Source organism: Nicrophorus vespilloides, unplaced genomic scaffold (assembly GCF_001412225.1).
Source record: "Nicrophorus vespilloides isolate i.1.1-1 unplaced genomic scaffold, Nicve_v1.0, whole genome shotgun sequence".
NCBI classification, from domain to species: Eukaryota; Metazoa; Arthropoda; class Insecta; order Coleoptera; family Silphidae; genus Nicrophorus; species Nicrophorus vespilloides.
In genome coordinates this window covers 991,544-1,008,949 of record NW_017100098.1, presented here as the reverse complement: position 1 = coordinate 1,008,949, position 17,406 = coordinate 991,544, and the positions used below count along the sequence as shown (strand labels likewise).

The window sequence follows — 17,406 nt, the reverse complement described above, 5'->3', positions numbered from 1 at the left end:
CCCGTAGATAATAATAATTCTCCCAAAATTTTCCATTGTTATTTTTGAAGTTTTTCAAATATGATTTGGACTATATATTCATTAAAGAAAATATATATAATAATTATAAATTCTAACTAAATTGCAAAGATGACTACGTTTATGATGGTGATGTTTAATCACAATAAAATATAGTTTTAGTTGATTTTTTTATATTTTTAAATATCAAGACTATGAAAAGCAAGAGCCATCTATGTTAATAATGACTAATCTTAGCCATAAGAAAAATTGAAGCAACCAACAAAACATAATTTGGTTTTGTGTTATATATTTTTTTAATAAAATATTTATTAAAGAAAGTAATGGTTTATAACATATGTTCAAATTATGTAATAAATATTTTTTATGATTTTATTTTTTAAACTTTATTATGATCAGTCCTGTGTTAACCTCAAAATATATAATCAAATAAGAAAATGGCTTTGGCCGCGGCTACTAAATCTTTGCAGTTAATTGGTGAATGTGTGCCCTGCGTTAAGCAGAATGCTTCGAAATTCAAAATAAAACGTTTAGAATTAGATCAACATTTGCTGATGGTATTTTTTTGGTAATTGTTTGTAACTTAACCTCTAAACACTTGATTATAGTATTTCAGAAAAGATGATTACATTTTCGCACACGACCCTGAGAAAAAGTGCAAGACTGGTGATATTGTACTAATAGAAAAGTTGCCAGAGAAGTTATCCCGACTGATTACACACAAAGTTAAAGAAATTGTTTATCCGTTGGGTGATGTGACAGACCCATTCACTGGCAAAAATGTGGTAGCTGGTAAATTCAGAGATCAAATCGATAAAGTCAACCAGGCATATGGGAAATTACCCACAGGATTTGATTATACAAAAGCCCCTAAGAGGGGTTGGCAAGAGGACAAGAAAGATTTCTCTCATGTTGAGACTTATGCCAAATATCATGAAGATGGCAAGGATCAGCCTTATTCAGTATAGTTATTGATGTTTTTTTGATGTGCAAGCTTTAGTTTAAATAGAATTGTTTTTAATTAAACTGTTTGTATTTTCTTTAATTTAACAACCTACACATACTTAATGACAAAATAATAATTAAAAAAATGCATTTTAAACTAGAAAAATAATACTGTTTCATTTGTAACAAGTCTTATTTAGCAAAATAATTGAATTATACAGTAAAAATTATTTATTCCTTTCGCTTAAAAAAATATTCTCTCGTCAACCCGCAGAATTAAAAAAATAACTATAAAAAAGAATTAAATGATTATTCGCTGTTGGAAAGAAACTCCCGTTCAAGTGCGGCACCCATTATGTCCAACTCGTCGTTGTCTTTTCCATCCGGTGCATCGACACTTGCTTCACTGTTTGAATCATCTATGTCTAAATCACTTTCTAATTGTTCTTTCCGCAACTTTGTACTTGGACAATCCGTATCCAGATTATCCTCTTGGGTTAAAGCATCATCGTAGGTCCGTTTGTGGCTCTTGATTTTCTGCGATTCATCGGAGCTACTGCTGCTGCTACTGGTCTCGTCTTCTTTTTTTGTATTTGCTTCATCCATCCTCGAACTACTTTCCTCCTCGACTTCACTCTCATCGCTTTCATCGTCCAGTATATCTTCGACCTAGAACAATTGTTAATTTAAAAAACTGTTGGTTTAAAATTTAACTGTTTTACCTCTTTATCCATATCGGCGATATCATCTCTAGAAAAAGACATCAGTGGATTAATTGTATCCATAAATCTTCCACTAGGTGTTCGTTTTCTAATTGCAGGTGTATCATGAGTCGGATAATTTGGTACATGTTCCGGGCTCGAGCAATGCGGCGGTGGATGCCTATTTTTTGATCCTTTCGAATTTAATGGGTAAATTGCTTCTTCCACATGCTCCCATCTCTCAGCACAGGACCAAAGCCAATCGGGTGTAACAATTTTTAAATTCTTTTTTCTTCTACCAGCAATTACTTTAGCAGTTCCCCGTCTTACAGCTACCAAATGGGTGGAATCGTCGTTGAGATCTTGTGTAACTAAAGCACCTAAACTTCTTGCAACTTGATACGCTTTCGACTGCTCCAATTTTATATGTGTAGGCACTAAACCACTAAACGCAAGTTTAGTACCTTTTAAAATTTCGCTTCGAACATTAGGTATCACTTGTTTCAAATCAGGAACGTCTCCCGATTCCATCTTATCATATTCTTCGTAAAATTTTATATGAATTCGCCTCAGAATATCTTCTAGATGCAGCAAGTAATCATCTGGATCTTCGATTTCGATAAGATCTTCATCTTTATTTTCAACTTTTTTATCGTTTAACTCTTCCTCTTTATTTTCAACTTTTTTATCGTTTAACTCTTCCTCTTTGTTTTTAAGCTCGTTCCCATTATCCTCAGAGTTAACATTATCTTTACAACCTGAATTTTCCTCAGAATTAATATTATCAACATCAGAATTATTTTGAACTTTACAATCAGATTCTATTTTATCAACATCTTCAATTTTGGTACTCTCTTCGTTGCCATTATTTTTGTTTTGAACAGTATTTTCCATTTGAACATCAATTTCTACATCCTCTTTTTTTATAGTTTCTTCTTTTGTGGATATTATATTTGTAACCTTAGAATCTACATCTTTACCATTTGTTTTTTCATTATTTACACTTTCATTTGATTCAATACCTTCAACATTATTTACATCATCTGCTCTTTGCATTCCATTTACTTTTTCTTTCTCCACGCCATTTTTCTTATCATGTTCCTTTAAGTTTTTACCATTTAGCTTGCTCTTTAATATACTTAAATCAACACCTTCTTTATCATCATTTTCTTGCTTATCTAGCCCTGGGGGTGCGTTAATGTCACCTGTATGTTGGAAAAAATGGTATGGTTTCACGTGAATTAAATTTAAAGCATGATTCCAAACATCCTCCCTATCATCTATGATACAGACCATGTTGTCTCCGCAAGGAAATAACGCTCTGAAAATGCATAAGTAAATAAATAATGTATGAAATATAATTATTTTGCAACTAACTTTAAATTAGCTTTTTTACTTGTAGGATCAAAACACTCATCCCTTGAGAGAATCCTATTGGAAAAGTAAGTTTGATCATTATCCAAAAATGTTGTAATAGTGTGTGCATAGTTCCTAGCCCCAAAGGTGCAAATATGTAACTCAAAAAGTGGTGAAACATTTCCAAGGAATTTATGGGTACCAGGCCTTAAACGTGTATGATACCATGGTGAATTAGCGCCATATAATTGAAAATGATATACATCTTTAATATTAGGAGGTATGTTGTCATTGGTTGTATGAATAAGAGTTTGATCTAAATCTACTAGAAGTACTAGTTTACGGTCCCTCAAAAGTCTTTCACCATCAGCTCTGCCTAATTTCTGTGCAACCTACAGAATAAATGATTCTGTTAATATCAAAATAATTTCAGATCTCTTTCAATCTAACCTCTTCACTGACTTTTAAATCAGGTATAGCATGTACCATTGGCACTGATGCTGTTCTTGTTGCATCATGTTTCCTCAAATCGGCTCCACATTCTGCGCACATATCTTTCATAACCGTAGGATGTATGCATTCCCTCAGCTCCAGGAGTCCGTCGCTAAAATTTAAAAAATACCGCTAAAAAAATTCCCGCGCTTTTTTAAACATGGACTTACCCAGGCTTGACGATGGCGCCTTCCGGTTGGATTATCTTGTGTACTGTTCCAGCCTGTTGCGACTTTAGCTTACGTTGTTCCGGCTTTGACACCCCATCGAAATCGTACAGAAGAATCACTCGACCGATGGACATTGAATTTCCTTCGCTCACTTTCCATTTTAATATTTTTATCGGTTTTAATAATTGCTGTGTTAACAACACGGTTTTTTCGGCCATCTTTAACGGAAACCGACCCCCACCGCGCGCACAACTCGCTCGACTATTGGTCAAGTCTTCGCGCATCATCCATTGTTTATTATAAGAACAACTTTAAAAAAATATCGTATGTAATTCATGTAGCCATACAATATTTTAATAATGTATAATAATATCATAAACTTATGTAAAACATTGTACTTGTTACTTATTTTTCAAATATTAACGGGTTTTATTTGATTTCTTTGTTCTTTATCAAAACTCATCAATAAATACAAATAAATTGATATATTTACAATAATTATATTGTGTTTGTATAATTTCATTAAACACTCAATAATTGTTCGTTAATAAACTTCATATATTAGATTCTTCTTCCTTCCACCACCCACCACCCTTCTCATTTAGCTTCCGCCGCGTGCTCAGTAGGGTCTAAATGTAACATATAACATAGGGTAGTAATATGAACAATTTCCAAACCGGAACTCTGCGGTTCTGTACATATATTATGTTAATTATGGATATATTTTTAAGGAAATGACACAAATTATTAATTCTTTATTGTTGTTTTTGATATTGCTGCCATCTACTGGTTGTAAAATAAAAAGAAATACATTTAAATTAGTATTATTGTACATAATGCCATTTTATGTAATATTTAAGAGATTTGAACTAATAAACATTTATTAGATAAAGTTTTGTAATCATTTGCAAGATTTAATGACAAACATCAAGATTATATGCTCCGCCCAATATAAATATTAAAGATTCTTAAACTGACATCTGCAACAAGCTTCAGTTTAATTAGATCATGTCGTTTGAAGACTGTCAAACATGTTTCAATTTGGTTAAAGTATAAAGTTTTTCAATTAAAAGCTATATAATTTAGTACTTCATTGACAAACGAAATGTATATAATGTGAAAGCTTGTGTATAACAAGGTACTAGTATACATTGAGAATAACACTATATTTACTTAGTTTTGTTGGTTATAGTAAAAAGAAAACAATGAATTCAAAGGAGGATCTGGAAGTCAAAGAGGAGGTTTTAATGTCCCCTGATACCAATGCAAATGTGAGCAATGATCACAGCAAGGGAGCAATACCAAAAAAAATAAAATCACCATTACAAAAGAAGACTAGAAAGTTAAATAATAACCTGGATAACCTGTCAACATTGAACAGTGAGGAAAACAGAAAAATGAATGGGATAACATCTTACATCAATTTACAACTACAAGATGAACCATCATGCTCAAACTTCCAAAATTATTGCAAATTTAACACAGAAGATTCTTCATCCAGTGATGAAAATGATATTTTGTCAGTATCGGATGATGGCTGTATCTACACTTACAAGGCAGATTTACCAAGTTCGTTTTTTGCTTTGGAGATTCCCCCAGAACCTGAACCTGTTATAATCCCTGCTAGAGAAGAAACTTCCAGCCCAGAAATGGACTACTTGGAAATGGATTTTGATCCAGGCAATAATGGAGAAGTGGATACAAGTTCAGAAACTGACAAAGTTGAGGAAAATGATGTTCTTGAAGTTGAGCCAACCCCTTGCCCAAGTAATTCTGTAAATCAGGAAAATTATGAAAATTTGGTAAATGAGTCGGCAGAGGAATATCATGAACATGAATCTGATGTATCAATTAGTGTTAATAAGGATGATCCAATTATGCCTTGGTCATGTAATGAAGCACAGAGAACAAAGTCACTAAGATTTCGATTTTCAAAGAGGAGCAGAAGTGAATTAAGTTCTCCTAATGAGAATGTACCATTTATAAAAGGGGCACTGGTACAGAATAAAAATGAAAGTGATGACGAATTTGTGAATAATATTACTGATGCTATGATTTGGAGCTCTAATGATGCAGTTTTAAAACAAGGGAATAATACATCTTCTGCTATCACTGCTGTTATGAATGTGCTGAATGCCTTAAGATTTCCACTTCCACCAATTGATAAAATTAAGGAATGTATGACTGAGAGGGTTAAGAAACCAGGAGCTTTATCTTTATGTGAATATTTATTGACTCGTAGTGTAGCTGAAACAACACAGGAAGAAATCATTGAAGGACTGACTAAATTATCAAATGGTAACATTTATGCAAGATTTTTTCACATGTATCCAGAACGCATAGTTAACTTGTACAAGTGGTTGGAGTTTTGGATTAAGAATGGTGCAGTACCAATTGCCACTTTAAACTTGCAGAGGTGCCTGGGTTGCATTCCTGATACATGGCATCATCAGATGATCTATGGAGTTGACAAGAATGGTGTTTATTTAACGAATCCTTTGGAATACGTTGATGCCGGTTTGCTGTGGCCACAACTTTGCTCCGAGTCTGTTCTACTTATAAAACGAGAAGATATCTTGTCGAGGTGGAATTTTCGAACCGATTTGCCGGAGTTGATGCAGATTAAAGATATCCGATGGAGGAGGATCAATGTTGTCGGTCAAGTTGCCAATATGATACATGAAAGTAATCGTGAATTGAAACCAGGTTTCACAAACACTTCGCACATCCGAATTCCATCCTCGCAATCATCGGGAATAACTTTGGCTGCTCCTATAAACTCGACGGCGTACGCCCTTTTAAAACAGTGCCGAGAGCTACCATTCTTGGATCCGGCAGAAGCGAACAACACTTTGACGTACTCATATTATTGAAGGTGATAAAAATGTGTATATAATATTAAAACTAATTCAATGATTTCCATTGTGATAATGAAACAAGAAACATCTTTTAGATAGAGTAGTGCCATTTTTTTTATATTTTGTTTACAGTAACTTAAAGACAAAAACACCTATGTTCTATTTTAATGAACCAAAGATTGAAACTAAGGCAGAAAGTTTATGTATGTAATGAGACAATATTACCCACAATATTATAAATCTCTATATGGAGCTTTATGATTTAGCCAATTGTATGTGAGCACACTGAATATTTCTTAATTTTGTTTATTACACATACAAAAAGCGTATATATTTACTGTATATAAAGTAACTTATTTAATTGAAAATAATTTCAATCAGTACTATTTGTTTTTTTTTTCGCATTTTGTATGATTATAAATTTGTGAAGTGTAAAAATATCCTAATGATGAAATCATTCATTTATATAATAAATATATTTCGCCTATAGAAATGTAACGAACATTTATTTCTTGTCTTTTATTTTATCTTCGGATCTATTCGGCGTTTCCGGCGATTGCGTTGCAATTTGGGTCTCCTCTTCAGCAGCGTTTGCCTTTTCCTTGCGTTTCACTTCATCCTTTAGTTGTTTCTTTGTTACCAGGGTTATAGCATCCCGACTTGGGACACGAATCTGAGACACCTCCGATCCCTAAAAACGGACGTAGAGAGTTACTTTTTTTTTCTCCGTCTAATTGTAGGGATATGATTGAGTTTCCACTTGGTCGTCATTGTTTTTCAACGACAGTAAGAGTTTGTAATACTCAAGTGAAACCTGAAACACCAAGCATATCACTACAGTCCACTAAACTCTATGCATAATAATATTCTAGTGCACACGAAACAGAGATATACTTGTATGTAGAGGCACGCTTACCTCCTTGCTACTTCCTGCTTTGTCTGTTGTAGTGTAGTTGAACCAGGCGTCAGTCCTTATACCGGAAATTCGAGCTCTAACTTTCAGAGGTGCCAAAATTTTATTGATCAAAGCTTTGCATGCACTGGATGCTTTGGGATCTCGAGGAAACGTAACTTTATTTGACACTTGCTGAAAAGGTAAAAGTCTGCATTATGCGACTCTTTGTCCCTCTTTCACTTACCTTCAGAAGCAAAGAATAATTAGTGTCATCGAAAGGTAAACGTCCAAAAACCATGGCATACAAAACCACGCCCATTGACCAGATATCTGATTGGTGCGGCTGGTACGGGATTCCTCTGAGTATCTCCGGTGAAGCATAAGCGTAGCTTCCGCAGAAAGTTTCGCTCAAGACCGGATGTCCGTTCTGGTGCTTCACGTACGTTCGTGCAAAGCCGAAATCTGATACCTTAATATTGTAGTTGATATCCATCAACAGGTTTTCACACTTGATGTCTCTATGGACTACACCTCTCTCGTGACAATACTCGATTGCATCGACAAGTTGTCTGAACCACTTCCGAGCACGTTGCTCCTGTATGAAAGACTCCTTCCTAATTATATCTAAAAGGCTTCCATTCTCTGCGTATTCCATGACTATGTATACTCTATTTTGTTTTTTATAAAAATAAATGTAAATAATGGATTTTTTTAAAAATTTCTTAACCAATACCTGTGTGTAGTTTCAATAGCTTGCAGGAATCGAATAAGATTCGGGTGTTTCAATCCTTTTACAACTTCAATTTCTCGTGGCAAAAATTTCTTGAGATAATCTTCAGGAGCTGTATACTTGCTAACAATTTTTATAGCTACATTTCCACCATGCAATTCGCTATGTGCCATCTTGAAATTTATAAATAAGAACACAAACTGGATGAGATTAGGTTTTTTGGATTTGCAATCTAATTAACCCACCCGCACGGTCGCATAGGATCCAGCCCCGATCGTCTTTCCCAAGAAGTAGCCATGTGTCTCGAGGACTGTTTTCCTATCTTTTTGACTTTCCGTGTTCTGCGTCGTATGCGAGTGATGTGTCTGGTGTATACTATTTACCGGTGAAGGCATGCCTTTTCCTCATGTGGTCATCCTAGTGATAAACCATTCCCATTTGGAATTTTACAAAGAATTTTGAAAGACCGGACCTAGGAAATGAAATTAAGACAGAAAATGATGTTTAGGGACAGCTGCAATCTCTGATAATAAAAATGCAATTCAAAAGTCAACTGGCAGATTTTAGAAATGATTTATTTAATATACATATACTAAGAATTGAATCTATTTTTTTAATATCTAAGTATTTAAAAGACAAAAATCTTAACAATGTTTCATCAAAATATGATATACATTATTAAAAATGGCACTTCTAAAACAGATGTATTTAATAATACAAGAAAAACAGTTCATTAAATGTTTAAGATAATTATCTAAAATTAGACTAGATGTAATATACTTTATTTTTGGCAGTGATCAAATAAATTAGTATAATTTAAATATAACAATCTATTATTTTCCATTGTATGTATCACTAACTGTATTGCTTATTCAACTGTTTAATTAAATGATCGACTTTGTTATTGATGCGAATTATAAGTAAGTAACCCAACACAACGGAAACTAGAGTGATGAACATTGCAATTGCTTCGAAGATTAACTTTGGAGCAAAAATATTCCAAACCATTAAATGACGACAGTGAATTGTAGACGATAACATACTGGAGAATACCTGAAAATAAACGACATAGTTGTAATTCATAAACTAAATGATAAAAAAAAAACTTACCCTGAGTGCATGGCACATGATGTACTTGCATGACATTTTAAATGCTCCCCTTAGAAACGCTTGATCGTAATCGTAAATGACCAATTCACCTCGAGCCAAGTTAACTCCTTTCTTTTTGTTGAATAAGCTGGGTAACATTACGTGAGTACTAAATGGAGCTATCATAAGTAGTGGTAGTGTTATGCCTGTGATTAGGTAAGATCCGAAAGTGTTTATGAGCACTAATGCAGCTGGGATTAGTTTGTAATTTAAAGTACCCCCGGTGCCAACAAAAGCAGCATCCCAGGCTATATTCGTGAAAGTGGGCTGATGTGCGGTACCGTAAAATAGATAAATGGACATAACAAACCAGAAAAGTATAAGCGAAGAAGGCACTTCGAAAAGGCTTTCCACACAATCAGCCTGTTCATATCTACGAACGGAGGAGATAACCAAAACCAAAGCTAGAACAAATACGAGCGCAATGCAAGACGGCATTACAAGATCTCCGAGCAACAAACACCACAACAAGATCAAGTAAACTGCAACCACTGTAAAGGCTGCACTGTAAACAGTTGCTAATCCAAAAACCAAAGGCACATCATCTTTCTTAGGCTGAGCACTCATCACATGCTTGGCTAGTTGTGGTATCAAATTGTCCGATCGCATATCAACTTCCAATTGATTAGGCTTCAGTCGATAAATGCATAAAGGTTTTATAATAGTGCTAAGTATTCCAAAGAATGTAAAACCATATACTATCCATGCCATTGTATCAGGTGACCATCGACCAATAATTTTAATTCTTGTGTCCCTTGGTAGTTTATGGACTACCCAAAAACCAATCGTGCACAAAATTATAAGCGGCGGCGAATACCTAGCAAGTACTACTGTTGAAGAAAACCCGTTTAGATTTCCGCATGATCTTAGCCAAATTTTGGTTGCAACTATAAATATGACCAAACAAATAAATGCTAGAATCCACTCTATTCTGTTTACATTTGAGACTTTTGAAGCAAAATAATCTTTGCAACCTTGTTCCTCGCGGCACTTCCAAAAATACATAGAAAATCTAATTAACACTCCAATAGCTAAACCTAAAATAACAATTTTTCTTTTCACTGAGCTTTTGACATTCACTTTATCCATATTTAAAAATCCAAATTCTAAAAGGAATGTAACTATCAGACTGCATAAGAAGAATAACATGACCTTAGCCTCTTCCAAAATGAAACTATTACTGAATAACATTAATGCGCTGAAAGTTAACAATATCCTGGACACAATGTCGTTCCATTTTCGGGTTTTATTGCTCTCATTTAAACTCAACGAGATTTCCTGAAAGTTTTGTACGCAGAGGAATATTAGTACACCTAGGTTACACAATCCAGAAATGAAGTAGAACGTATTGTAAAAATCACTAACAATATTGAAATATAATAAGATGAAACTGGCGATAGCACCAACCAGTGTTAAACCATATAAAGAACCAATTACAAACTTGTTTAGGCATTGGTCGAATTTTTCATCACCAAGACCATTGACTAACAAATAAATAAAAATAATTGAATGTGAAAACAATAATAAACCACGAGCCATGGAATAAGCATCAAATTGAATCCAAACTTTTTCGCACATATTTCTAACATTCTTTATATAGTCATTAACATTTTTAACAAATCCCGCAAACAGGATTTCATCAGTTACGCTCTGCATCATAACTTTCAATTTTTCAAAATCTTCAAACACATTATCCAAATCTTGTTTATTGAATGTGCGAGTATTGTTTGCATATGTTTTGATGTATGCAGTTAGCTGTTGGGCATTTGCCCATAAGGCAAATAAGGATTTATGCCAATTCGGGATTACCGATTTAACAACTGGAAGTACATCTAATACAGTCGCTCCCAAATTCGAGAAAGGTATTGGGACTCCCAAAATTGTACTCAATGTAGGAACAAAATCTACTTGCTTGATAGTATAATTGTTAAGATTCTTAGAATCCGTTAATTGCTGTTTTGAATACACAAACATTGTTGAGGTAATTTCGTTATCACTTTCACCACCATGATCACCTTTAAAAGTAGGACACTAGAATCATTTATACTTCAAACAAACTTAATACTTACCAGTAGCTGTCATACCATGGTCTCCAATTACAAACAGCATACTTTCCTTATCTAAGGAATTAATTACATTTCTAAAAGCATATTTAGTTAAAACTATTTTATATAATAAGTTTCTGCAGATTTACCTTATCACAGTATTCATTTCACTTAGTTTTCTAGACATTTCATTATGATATGGTCCATACCTATGACCACAATGATCTACACCAAGAAAATGACCTATTATTAGATGCCAATCATCTTTTTGGATTTCATCAAATAAATTGCTTATTACACCATTATCAACAGTATCCAAATCCCATACATCAAATGATGGATATGGGAAGTTTCTAATAAATCTATTAGGATATAAACCATCCCAAGTATCATCACCCATAAATACAGCATTATAACCATGTTTGTGAATCTAAAAAATATAGCAGAAATTATTTATTACTTAATGTAATATATAATGTATGCAACTTACTTGATCAATAATATTATCTTCATCAATTTCATGGGTTGCAAAATTAGATCCTGCATCAACAAAAGTAGGCAAACTTCCAGTGGTTAAGCCTTTAAGCCTCTGCATTGTGGTAGTTGGTGGATCAGCAATAAATTGATAAAGTCTTGTATTCTGTGGTTCTGAGTTAATCATTTCACTAATTATTGGCAGTTTATTTTGATAAGGCAGTGGATCACTTAATGATGCATTGTATAATGCAAAATCATATCGAAATGCATCAATTATAAGTAACACAACCTTTGATCGAGGTGCAAGGCATGTAGTGGTGGCATCATCCAATTTATTTAAGAGATTCTCGCATTGAGGTTCTGAATCACATTTTAGTTGTTGATCACAACTCGAGTTCAATTTTAGTGTAACTCTTGTAAGCAAAAACCCATTTGTGAAAAGTAAAATCTGTGTTACCGCAGTGAATGTGAACCAAAGCAGGAACAAAACATAATACCACTGTTTAGACATATTTTTAAACTGAAAGTTCTCATGCGACCCTCAATTTTTGCACATTGTTATTATTTATAAATTTAACGTCAAACTAAATTCAATACGAATAACCCAACTTCATTGAACACGTATTCTAATTGAATTGAATAACTAATAAGTTAGTAGCATGAAGTTAGCTGCTTAGAATTAATTCAAAGTATACTTGGTTGCCTTTCTTTAAATTTGATTTACATTACAATAGCAATAAGGTCTAAGTGCAATAAGAATATAAATTCCTTAAATTTTATTTATATTACAAACAATATATCTACAATCGTAGTAGCGATAAGGTCCAATTGCAAGTTAGAAAAAGTGCAATAAGAATATAAAAAAATATGTACAATTATCCATTCTCCAAAACCCAAAACAAACAATCAATATTCTTCCTTAATACACATTTCTACCATTTCCTTAAGTTTGGGATTTTCCATAGCTGCTGCTATTCGTTCCTTGTCATTTATTTGTTTATTAACTGCAAACAAAGATTGATCATATTCAATTTAATAATTAACATTTAACTCACTTTCTTCTTCAGTTGCATGAGCACCCTTCTTTATGAAAATGTCCAATTTCAACTCATCTGGAATACTTCTTTCTAATTTAATTCTTATGCAGAGTCCTATTAAGGTAGCTAATGAACAATGGGGAACAGTTGGATTAAATTCAACCCTCACAACACTGGTATTAGCAGCCGTAGATTCTTTCACCTGATGGACTTTGAATTAATTGAAGAACACACTCACAAATTTAATGAACTTACAAAAACGCCTTCCTCATAAACCACATTGAGTTCCTCCAAAGTGTTTGGTTTCTCAGGGTCTTTTATTGTTCGAATGAAATCTAAAATATGGGCAACATATATGTATATATATAATTTTTATAACCTGCAAATATCAGTTTGGCCTCTAACCTTTGATTGCGATTATTTATTATTAATGAATGTGAATTATTTACCATAGACAGTGTATTTCAGTTCGTCGCTGTTTTGATCTTTCGTCTGCGCAACTTCTGCATCCACTTTATTGGTTTTGCTTTCTGTGGATTTTTTGCGGAATAAAAACATTTCTACTTTTTCTTTAAGATTTTGCGGACAATAAAAATACAGAACATAAATACAATGCAAAAATACAATTAAAAGCAGCTGATCTAACCTTCCATTTTGTTTATTTTGTTCTTGGATCCACCTCCAATTTTTATTCGAAATTTCTTGATTGGTTGCAATCGACATACACTCGATAACTGATTATATTTTTAAAAATATTTGCATATTTAATCTATTTCTTGATAACATTATTATACATACTTATATTTCTGATTCGTACATATTTATTAAAGACTGATATGTTGATGAATCCCACTGTATGCTACCAAGTTTACATGTCATATCTGCAGATATATCAACAATCAATAAAGGATACTATTTTAACTCTTTGAACTCTTCTAACATATTTGTACTGAAAAGTTGTTATTTAGTTTAGTCGTCCCACATGTTTTTCCCCTTGACCCCAGTAACTTAGGCTAGTTTAGATAAATCTTCAATTAATAAAAACAGTGGCTGGCGAAATTGTGCAAGATGCGCAAGTGAAGAGGAGAGTATAATGAGAAGAATTCTTCGAGGGGCCAGAAATTCCTAAGTTTCTAGACCCTACAAATTTTTACACAACTGAATCAGACAACTTCGTCAACTTAATCAACATCGGTACATTTTCTAGAAAATTATAATGAAGCTCGACTAGGCATGTTCAAAACATGGTACATTGAGTGTACCACCGTCCCTCAAAGAGTTAAATATTATATTCAATTGAAAAATAGCTTTATTTTTAAATAACATAATGTAAGCAAGTCCAGCGGGTAGTGTGTGCGATGCAAATATATAAAAAAAAGTATTAGAGCGCCTTGAAAGAAGTGAATTGAACTAAAAAAGCAACTTCCTAGTTAACAGACTTTTTCAGTTTTACAAAAAAAAAATCGAAAGTTAACTTTATGATGAAAAGACAAATGTAGCATCAGGTGGATTCAAAAATAATAATTAAAAATTCTGTTTAGAAAGAAAGAGCTTTTGAAAATGTATACAATATTAAATACTGAAAGGACGATAAATGGAGGACGAAGAACTACTAAAAGTAAAAATTAATTAAAAAATAAAATAAATATTAGTGGAAAAAATACTGACGGTTTTGCAGTGAATTTATAATCACAACCTTGAAAAACTTTTTCTAATTGCACGCATTGTTTTCATAGTCGTATTATCTATTATATTACCTGTTTAAGTTATAAAGTGTAATTGAAAAGTGAATTGAAGAATTTGCAAAAATATAATAATTACTTATTTTTTGAAAAAAAAAAGACAAACATTTTTCAGAGAATCTCCTAAGGATGTTACGTGACAAGAGTTCGGCGGGCATCATGTTATGAAGTTAGCGAATTCTAAAATTTTAATGTGTTTGCTTTTCAACTTTCTACCACGTTGCCGACCCTTTTCTCTAACTTGTAAAAAAAATAATAATGGAATAGATTGAATATGAATACATTATGACTTTTCTTAAACTTTTCCTTTATATAGCAGTATTATTTAGAACGACTGGCATATTTTGTTAATTATAGGAATTTTATTTGAGCATAAATATTTATTTACATCATATCTCTACAATGATAAGAGCATATTTCAGACATTAATTATATTAAATATGATAAATATCGATCAGTCAATTTGATCGTGCATGATAAAAGGAGTGGAAATAATTGCATTCGCATCATTGTTTCACAACTTTTTTCACATGATATGAGAAGCGAGTACTTTGGATTTATAAGATAAACTGATAAGTTACACTTTTTTTATTGAGTAATTTTTTATGATTTCATTGATAAAATTATGTTGTACAAACATACATAAATGCAGTGGCGTAGCAATATGTGAACGAAAAAAATTATAAAAAAATATATATTTTTTTTTAATAATAATGAGTAAATATAATATGTATAGACTATTAACATATAAATAATTTGTTTGATATAATTAATATAAAGGTATTTCAAATCCGTTCGTGGAACTATTTACATGAGAAACATGGAAATGCAAATAATGATTATAATACCGCATTGCACATCTCGCTCTAAGTCAGTGATAATGAACCTTTCGAGACCGGTGTGTCCAAATTCGGAAGAAATTTAACACTACATTAAGTGTAGACACAGTAGAGACAGCAGGCCGAGATCTTCAGTTTTATGAAGTTAAACGGAAGATGCGTAATGATTATAATAAATGTATGTACAAACTACTGAAACAATGTAACATTGCTGTTTATAGCAAAATAATTTAAATATAGGAAATTTTTATTTCATACTATTTTCTCCAGTAAATGGATTCAGTTTTATATATTCACTCTCTGTAATTCTATATGTAAAATTGCATATCCCATTGCTACGCCACTGCATTAAAAGTTTATTCCTTACTTACTAATTATTTAAATTGACATTAATTGCTTATATATAATTACTGTATTGTTTATTATGCACCAATCAAGTTTGAATGTTTAATAACAAGAAACACCACTTAAAGTGTAAATTGTCGTAATAATTAGTGCCAAATAAAAGACATAAATCTTAAGTGGTTCGATAAATAGTATATTAATTTAAAATCAAATTTTACTTCTCAAAATTCTAAGAACAGTCTTACACACAGGTTGACAATATGTCTGATCTAATTGTTACCATCAAACAGGGAGATCTGAAAGGTAAAATAGACAAAGACCAAAATGATCAAGATTACTACACATTCCATGCTATTCCGTACGCTAAACCGCCGCTAGGAGCTCTCAGATTTAAGGTAATTCTATTAAAAATATTTGTATAGTATAAATATGATAAAGACTATATAATTAGGCGCCTCAACCGCCAGAATCTTGGAATGGATTAAGAGATGCTACAGAAGAAGGGAATGAATGTTTTTCAAGACACCCATTGTATCAAAAGAAGTCGGTCGGTTCTGAGGATTGTTTAATATTGAACGTCTTTACTCCAGAATTGCCCACGAAAAAGAAGCATCTGAAACCTGTAATGATGTGGATACATGGAGGAGGATTCAAGGTTGGCTCAAGCAAATTGGAAATGCATAGTCCTGAATTCTTAATGACTGGCGACGTTGTTTTGGTTACAGTTAATTTCAGATTAGGAATATTCGGTTGGTTTTAACCTATTTATTATAAAATTTCAAATTCATTGATTATTTTCAGGATTTTTGAGTTTCGAAGACACAACTTTGAGAGTTCCCGGAAACGCGGGTTTGAAAGACCTGGTAATGGCATTGCGCTGGATAAAGGAGAACATTGAAAGTTTCAACGGGGATCCAAATAACGTAACAATCTTTGGTGAGAGTTCTGGAGGAGCCTTGGTCCATTACTTGGTGCTGTCACCAATGGCAAATGGGCTTTTTCATAAGGCAATTTGCCAAAGTGGCGTTGCTGTAAATATTTGGGCCAAGGGCACAAGATGCAGACAAGAATACATGAGACATTTAGGATACGAAAATTGCAAAAGCGAGAGAGAAATGCTGGACATCCTACAAAAAGCAGACAAAAAGGATTTACTTGATGCGCATTGGAAAATACCAGATGTTAGTAGATGAACAAAACTTTTTGAAATGTTAAACTTAAATAACATCAATTTGCAGTTGATTGAAGCTCATGCTGGAGCACATCGAGTATTTGGACCAGTTGTTGAAAACTTAAGTCCATATGAGGAGGCGTTCTTGAGCGATGAACCAATAAACATTTTAAAATCTGGAAAATTCAATAAAGTTCCAATGATCTTTGGTTATACTTCCAGTGAGGGTCTTATGTTTACACTATTCAAAGAACCTATGATAACCGATTTTGAAACTATTGTTCCATATACTTTGAAATTCCCAAGAGGAAGTTCAATGTCTAAAGTTGTTGCTGAAAAAATTAAGCAATTTTATTTTGGAGATGACGAACCATCAGATAACAAGCAAAACTATCACGATGTAAATTAAGAAATTTAATTTTTCTATTGACATCAT

At 32.9% G+C, this 17,406-nt stretch overlaps 7 protein-coding genes across 11 annotated transcripts; 3 read left to right on the top strand and 4 right to left on the bottom strand.

Annotated features, from left to right (window-relative positions):
* The first annotated feature begins 402 nt into the window (after nucleotides 1-402).
* LOC108567843 (28S ribosomal protein S17, mitochondrial) lies at nucleotides 403-1,044 on the top strand. Its single transcript, XM_017928541.1, has 2 exons — nucleotides 403-575; nucleotides 627-1,044. The coding sequence occupies exons 1-2, from the start codon at nucleotides 456-458 to the stop codon at nucleotides 984-986; spliced, it is 480 nt and encodes a 159-aa protein (XP_017784030.1). The 5' UTR covers nucleotides 403-455; the 3' UTR covers nucleotides 987-1,044.
* Nucleotides 1,045-1,179: 135 nt separating this feature from the next.
* Nucleotides 1,180-3,929, bottom strand: LOC108567842 (RNA polymerase II subunit A C-terminal domain phosphatase). Its single transcript, XM_017928540.1, has 5 exons — nucleotides 3,683-3,929; nucleotides 3,471-3,624; nucleotides 3,042-3,412; nucleotides 1,686-2,985; nucleotides 1,180-1,632 (listed from the first exon to the last, which is right to left on the bottom strand). Exons 1-5 carry the CDS (start codon nucleotides 3,898-3,900, stop codon nucleotides 1,273-1,275), a joined length of 2,403 nt encoding a protein of 800 aa, XP_017784029.1. The 5' UTR covers nucleotides 3,901-3,929; the 3' UTR covers nucleotides 1,180-1,272.
* A 769-nt stretch (nucleotides 3,930-4,698) lies between these two features.
* Nucleotides 4,699-6,887, top strand: LOC108567841. The gene is made up of 2 exons (XM_017928539.1): nucleotides 4,699-4,820; nucleotides 4,875-6,887. Exon 2 carries the CDS (start codon nucleotides 4,888-4,890, stop codon nucleotides 6,553-6,555), a length of 1,668 nt encoding a protein of 555 aa, XP_017784028.1. The 5' UTR covers nucleotides 4,699-4,820; nucleotides 4,875-4,887; the 3' UTR covers nucleotides 6,556-6,887.
* Nucleotides 6,888-6,970: 83 nt separating this feature from the next.
* Nucleotides 6,971-8,848, bottom strand: LOC108567840 (testis-specific serine/threonine-protein kinase 3-like). Of its 3 annotated transcripts, none has more exons than XM_017928536.1 (5): nucleotides 8,411-8,848; nucleotides 8,169-8,365; nucleotides 7,680-8,103; nucleotides 7,457-7,627; nucleotides 6,971-7,231 (listed from the first exon to the last, which is right to left on the bottom strand). In XM_017928536.1, the coding sequence occupies exons 1-5, from the start codon at nucleotides 8,558-8,560 to the stop codon at nucleotides 7,046-7,048; spliced, it is 1,128 nt and encodes a 375-aa protein (XP_017784025.1). In that variant the 5' UTR covers nucleotides 8,561-8,848; the 3' UTR covers nucleotides 6,971-7,045. The 3 variants fall into 3 exon arrangements, with proteins under 3 accessions (XP_017784025.1, XP_017784026.1, XP_017784027.1); XM_017928537.1 differs by having other exon boundaries at nucleotides 8,169-8,338; XM_017928538.1 differs by having other exon boundaries at nucleotides 7,148-7,354.
* An 88-nt stretch (nucleotides 8,849-8,936) lies between these two features.
* Nucleotides 8,937-12,449, bottom strand: LOC108567839 (GPI ethanolamine phosphate transferase 3). The gene is made up of 5 exons (XM_017928534.1): nucleotides 11,850-12,449; nucleotides 11,509-11,789; nucleotides 11,384-11,454; nucleotides 9,276-11,329; nucleotides 8,937-9,218 (listed from the first exon to the last, which is right to left on the bottom strand). Exons 1-5 carry the CDS (start codon nucleotides 12,345-12,347, stop codon nucleotides 9,021-9,023), a joined length of 3,102 nt encoding a protein of 1,033 aa, XP_017784023.1. The 5' UTR covers nucleotides 12,348-12,449; the 3' UTR covers nucleotides 8,937-9,020.
* A 152-nt stretch (nucleotides 12,450-12,601) lies between these two features.
* On the bottom strand, nucleotides 12,602-13,748 carry LOC108567838 (MIP18 family protein CG30152). 3 transcript variants are annotated; one of them, XM_017928532.1, is made up of 6 exons: nucleotides 13,672-13,748; nucleotides 13,520-13,607; nucleotides 13,323-13,442; nucleotides 13,129-13,208; nucleotides 12,892-13,075; nucleotides 12,602-12,840 (listed from the first exon to the last, which is right to left on the bottom strand). In XM_017928532.1, exons 2-6 carry the CDS (start codon nucleotides 13,524-13,526, stop codon nucleotides 12,743-12,745), a joined length of 489 nt encoding a protein of 162 aa, XP_017784021.1. In that variant the 5' UTR covers nucleotides 13,527-13,607; nucleotides 13,672-13,748; the 3' UTR covers nucleotides 12,602-12,742. The 3 variants fall into 3 exon arrangements, with proteins under 3 accessions (XP_017784021.1, XP_017784020.1, XP_017784022.1); XM_017928531.1 differs by lacking the exon at nucleotides 13,672-13,748 and having other exon boundaries at nucleotides 13,520-13,662; XM_017928533.1 differs by lacking the exon at nucleotides 13,672-13,748 and having other exon boundaries at nucleotides 13,323-13,403; nucleotides 13,520-13,662.
* A 1,716-nt stretch (nucleotides 13,749-15,464) lies between these two features.
* Nucleotides 15,465-17,389, top strand: LOC108567837 (putative inactive carboxylesterase 4). Its single transcript, XM_017928530.1, has 5 exons — nucleotides 15,465-15,632; nucleotides 16,039-16,194; nucleotides 16,251-16,548; nucleotides 16,601-16,980; nucleotides 17,038-17,389. Exons 1-5 carry the CDS (start codon nucleotides 15,594-15,596, stop codon nucleotides 17,377-17,379), a joined length of 1,215 nt encoding a protein of 404 aa, XP_017784019.1. The 5' UTR covers nucleotides 15,465-15,593; the 3' UTR covers nucleotides 17,380-17,389.
* Nucleotides 17,390-17,406: the final 17 nt, after the last annotated feature.

Excerpts from the sequence above, each read along its gene's own strand:
- LOC108567842 (XM_017928540.1), bottom strand. The coding sequence starts at position 3,900 with ATGGCCGAAAAAACCGTGTTGTTAACACAGCAATTATTAAAACCGATA. Across the intron at positions 3,625-3,682 it reads GGCGCCATCGTCAAGCCTGG|CGACGGACTCCTGGAGCTGA; the intron begins GTAAGTCCATGT and ends TTTAAATTTTAG. Across the intron at positions 2,986-3,041 it reads AGTAAAAAAGCTAATTTAAA|AGCGTTATTTCCTTGCGGAG; the intron begins GTTAGTTGCAAA and ends ATGCATTTTCAG.
- LOC108567838 (XM_017928532.1), bottom strand. Across the intron at positions 13,076-13,128 it reads TTTATGAGGAAGGCGTTTTT|GTGAAAGAATCTACGGCTGC; the intron begins GTAAGTTCATTA and ends AAAGTCCATCAG. Across the intron at positions 12,841-12,891 it reads TCATGCAACTGAAGAAGAAA|TTAATAAACAAATAAATGAC; the intron begins GTGAGTTAAATG and ends CTTTGTTTGCAG.
- LOC108567839 (XM_017928534.1), bottom strand. The coding sequence starts at position 12,347 with ATGTCTAAACAGTGGTATTATGTTTTGTTCCTGCTTTGGTTCACATTC. Across the intron at positions 11,790-11,849 it reads AAGATAATATTATTGATCAA|ATTCACAAACATGGTTATAA; the intron begins GTAAGTTGCATA and ends TATATTTTTTAG. Across the intron at positions 11,330-11,383 it reads CCATGGTATGACAGCTACTG|GTGATCATGGTGGTGAAAGT; the intron begins GTAAGTATTAAG and ends CTACTTTTAAAG.
- LOC108567840 (XM_017928536.1), bottom strand. The coding sequence starts at position 8,560 with ATGCCTTCACCGGTAAATAGTATACACCAGACACATCACTCGCATACG. Across the intron at positions 8,366-8,410 it reads GATCCTATGCGACCGTGCGG|TTTGTGTTCTTATTTATAAA; the intron begins GTGGGTTAATTA and ends AATCTCATCCAG. Across the intron at positions 7,232-7,456 it reads AAGCAGGAAGTAGCAAGGAG|GGATCGGAGGTGTCTCAGAT; the intron begins GTAAGCGTGCCT and ends GTCCGTTTTTAG.
- LOC108567841 (XM_017928539.1), top strand. The coding sequence starts at position 4,888 with ATGAATTCAAAGGAGGATCTGGAAGTCAAAGAGGAGGTTTTAATGTCC.
- LOC108567843 (XM_017928541.1), top strand. The coding sequence starts at position 456 with ATGGCTTTGGCCGCGGCTACTAAATCTTTGCAGTTAATTGGTGAATGT. Across the intron at positions 576-626 it reads TAGATCAACATTTGCTGATG|TATTTCAGAAAAGATGATTA; the intron begins GTATTTTTTTGG and ends ACTTGATTATAG.
- LOC108567837 (XM_017928530.1), top strand. The coding sequence starts at position 15,594 with ATGAAGTTAAACGGAAGATGCGTAATGATTATAATAAAT. Across the intron at positions 16,549-16,600 it reads TTTCAGATTAGGAATATTCG|GATTTTTGAGTTTCGAAGAC; the intron begins GTTGGTTTTAAC and ends GATTATTTTCAG. Across the intron at positions 16,981-17,037 it reads CGCATTGGAAAATACCAGAT|TTGATTGAAGCTCATGCTGG; the intron begins GTTAGTAGATGA and ends ATCAATTTGCAG.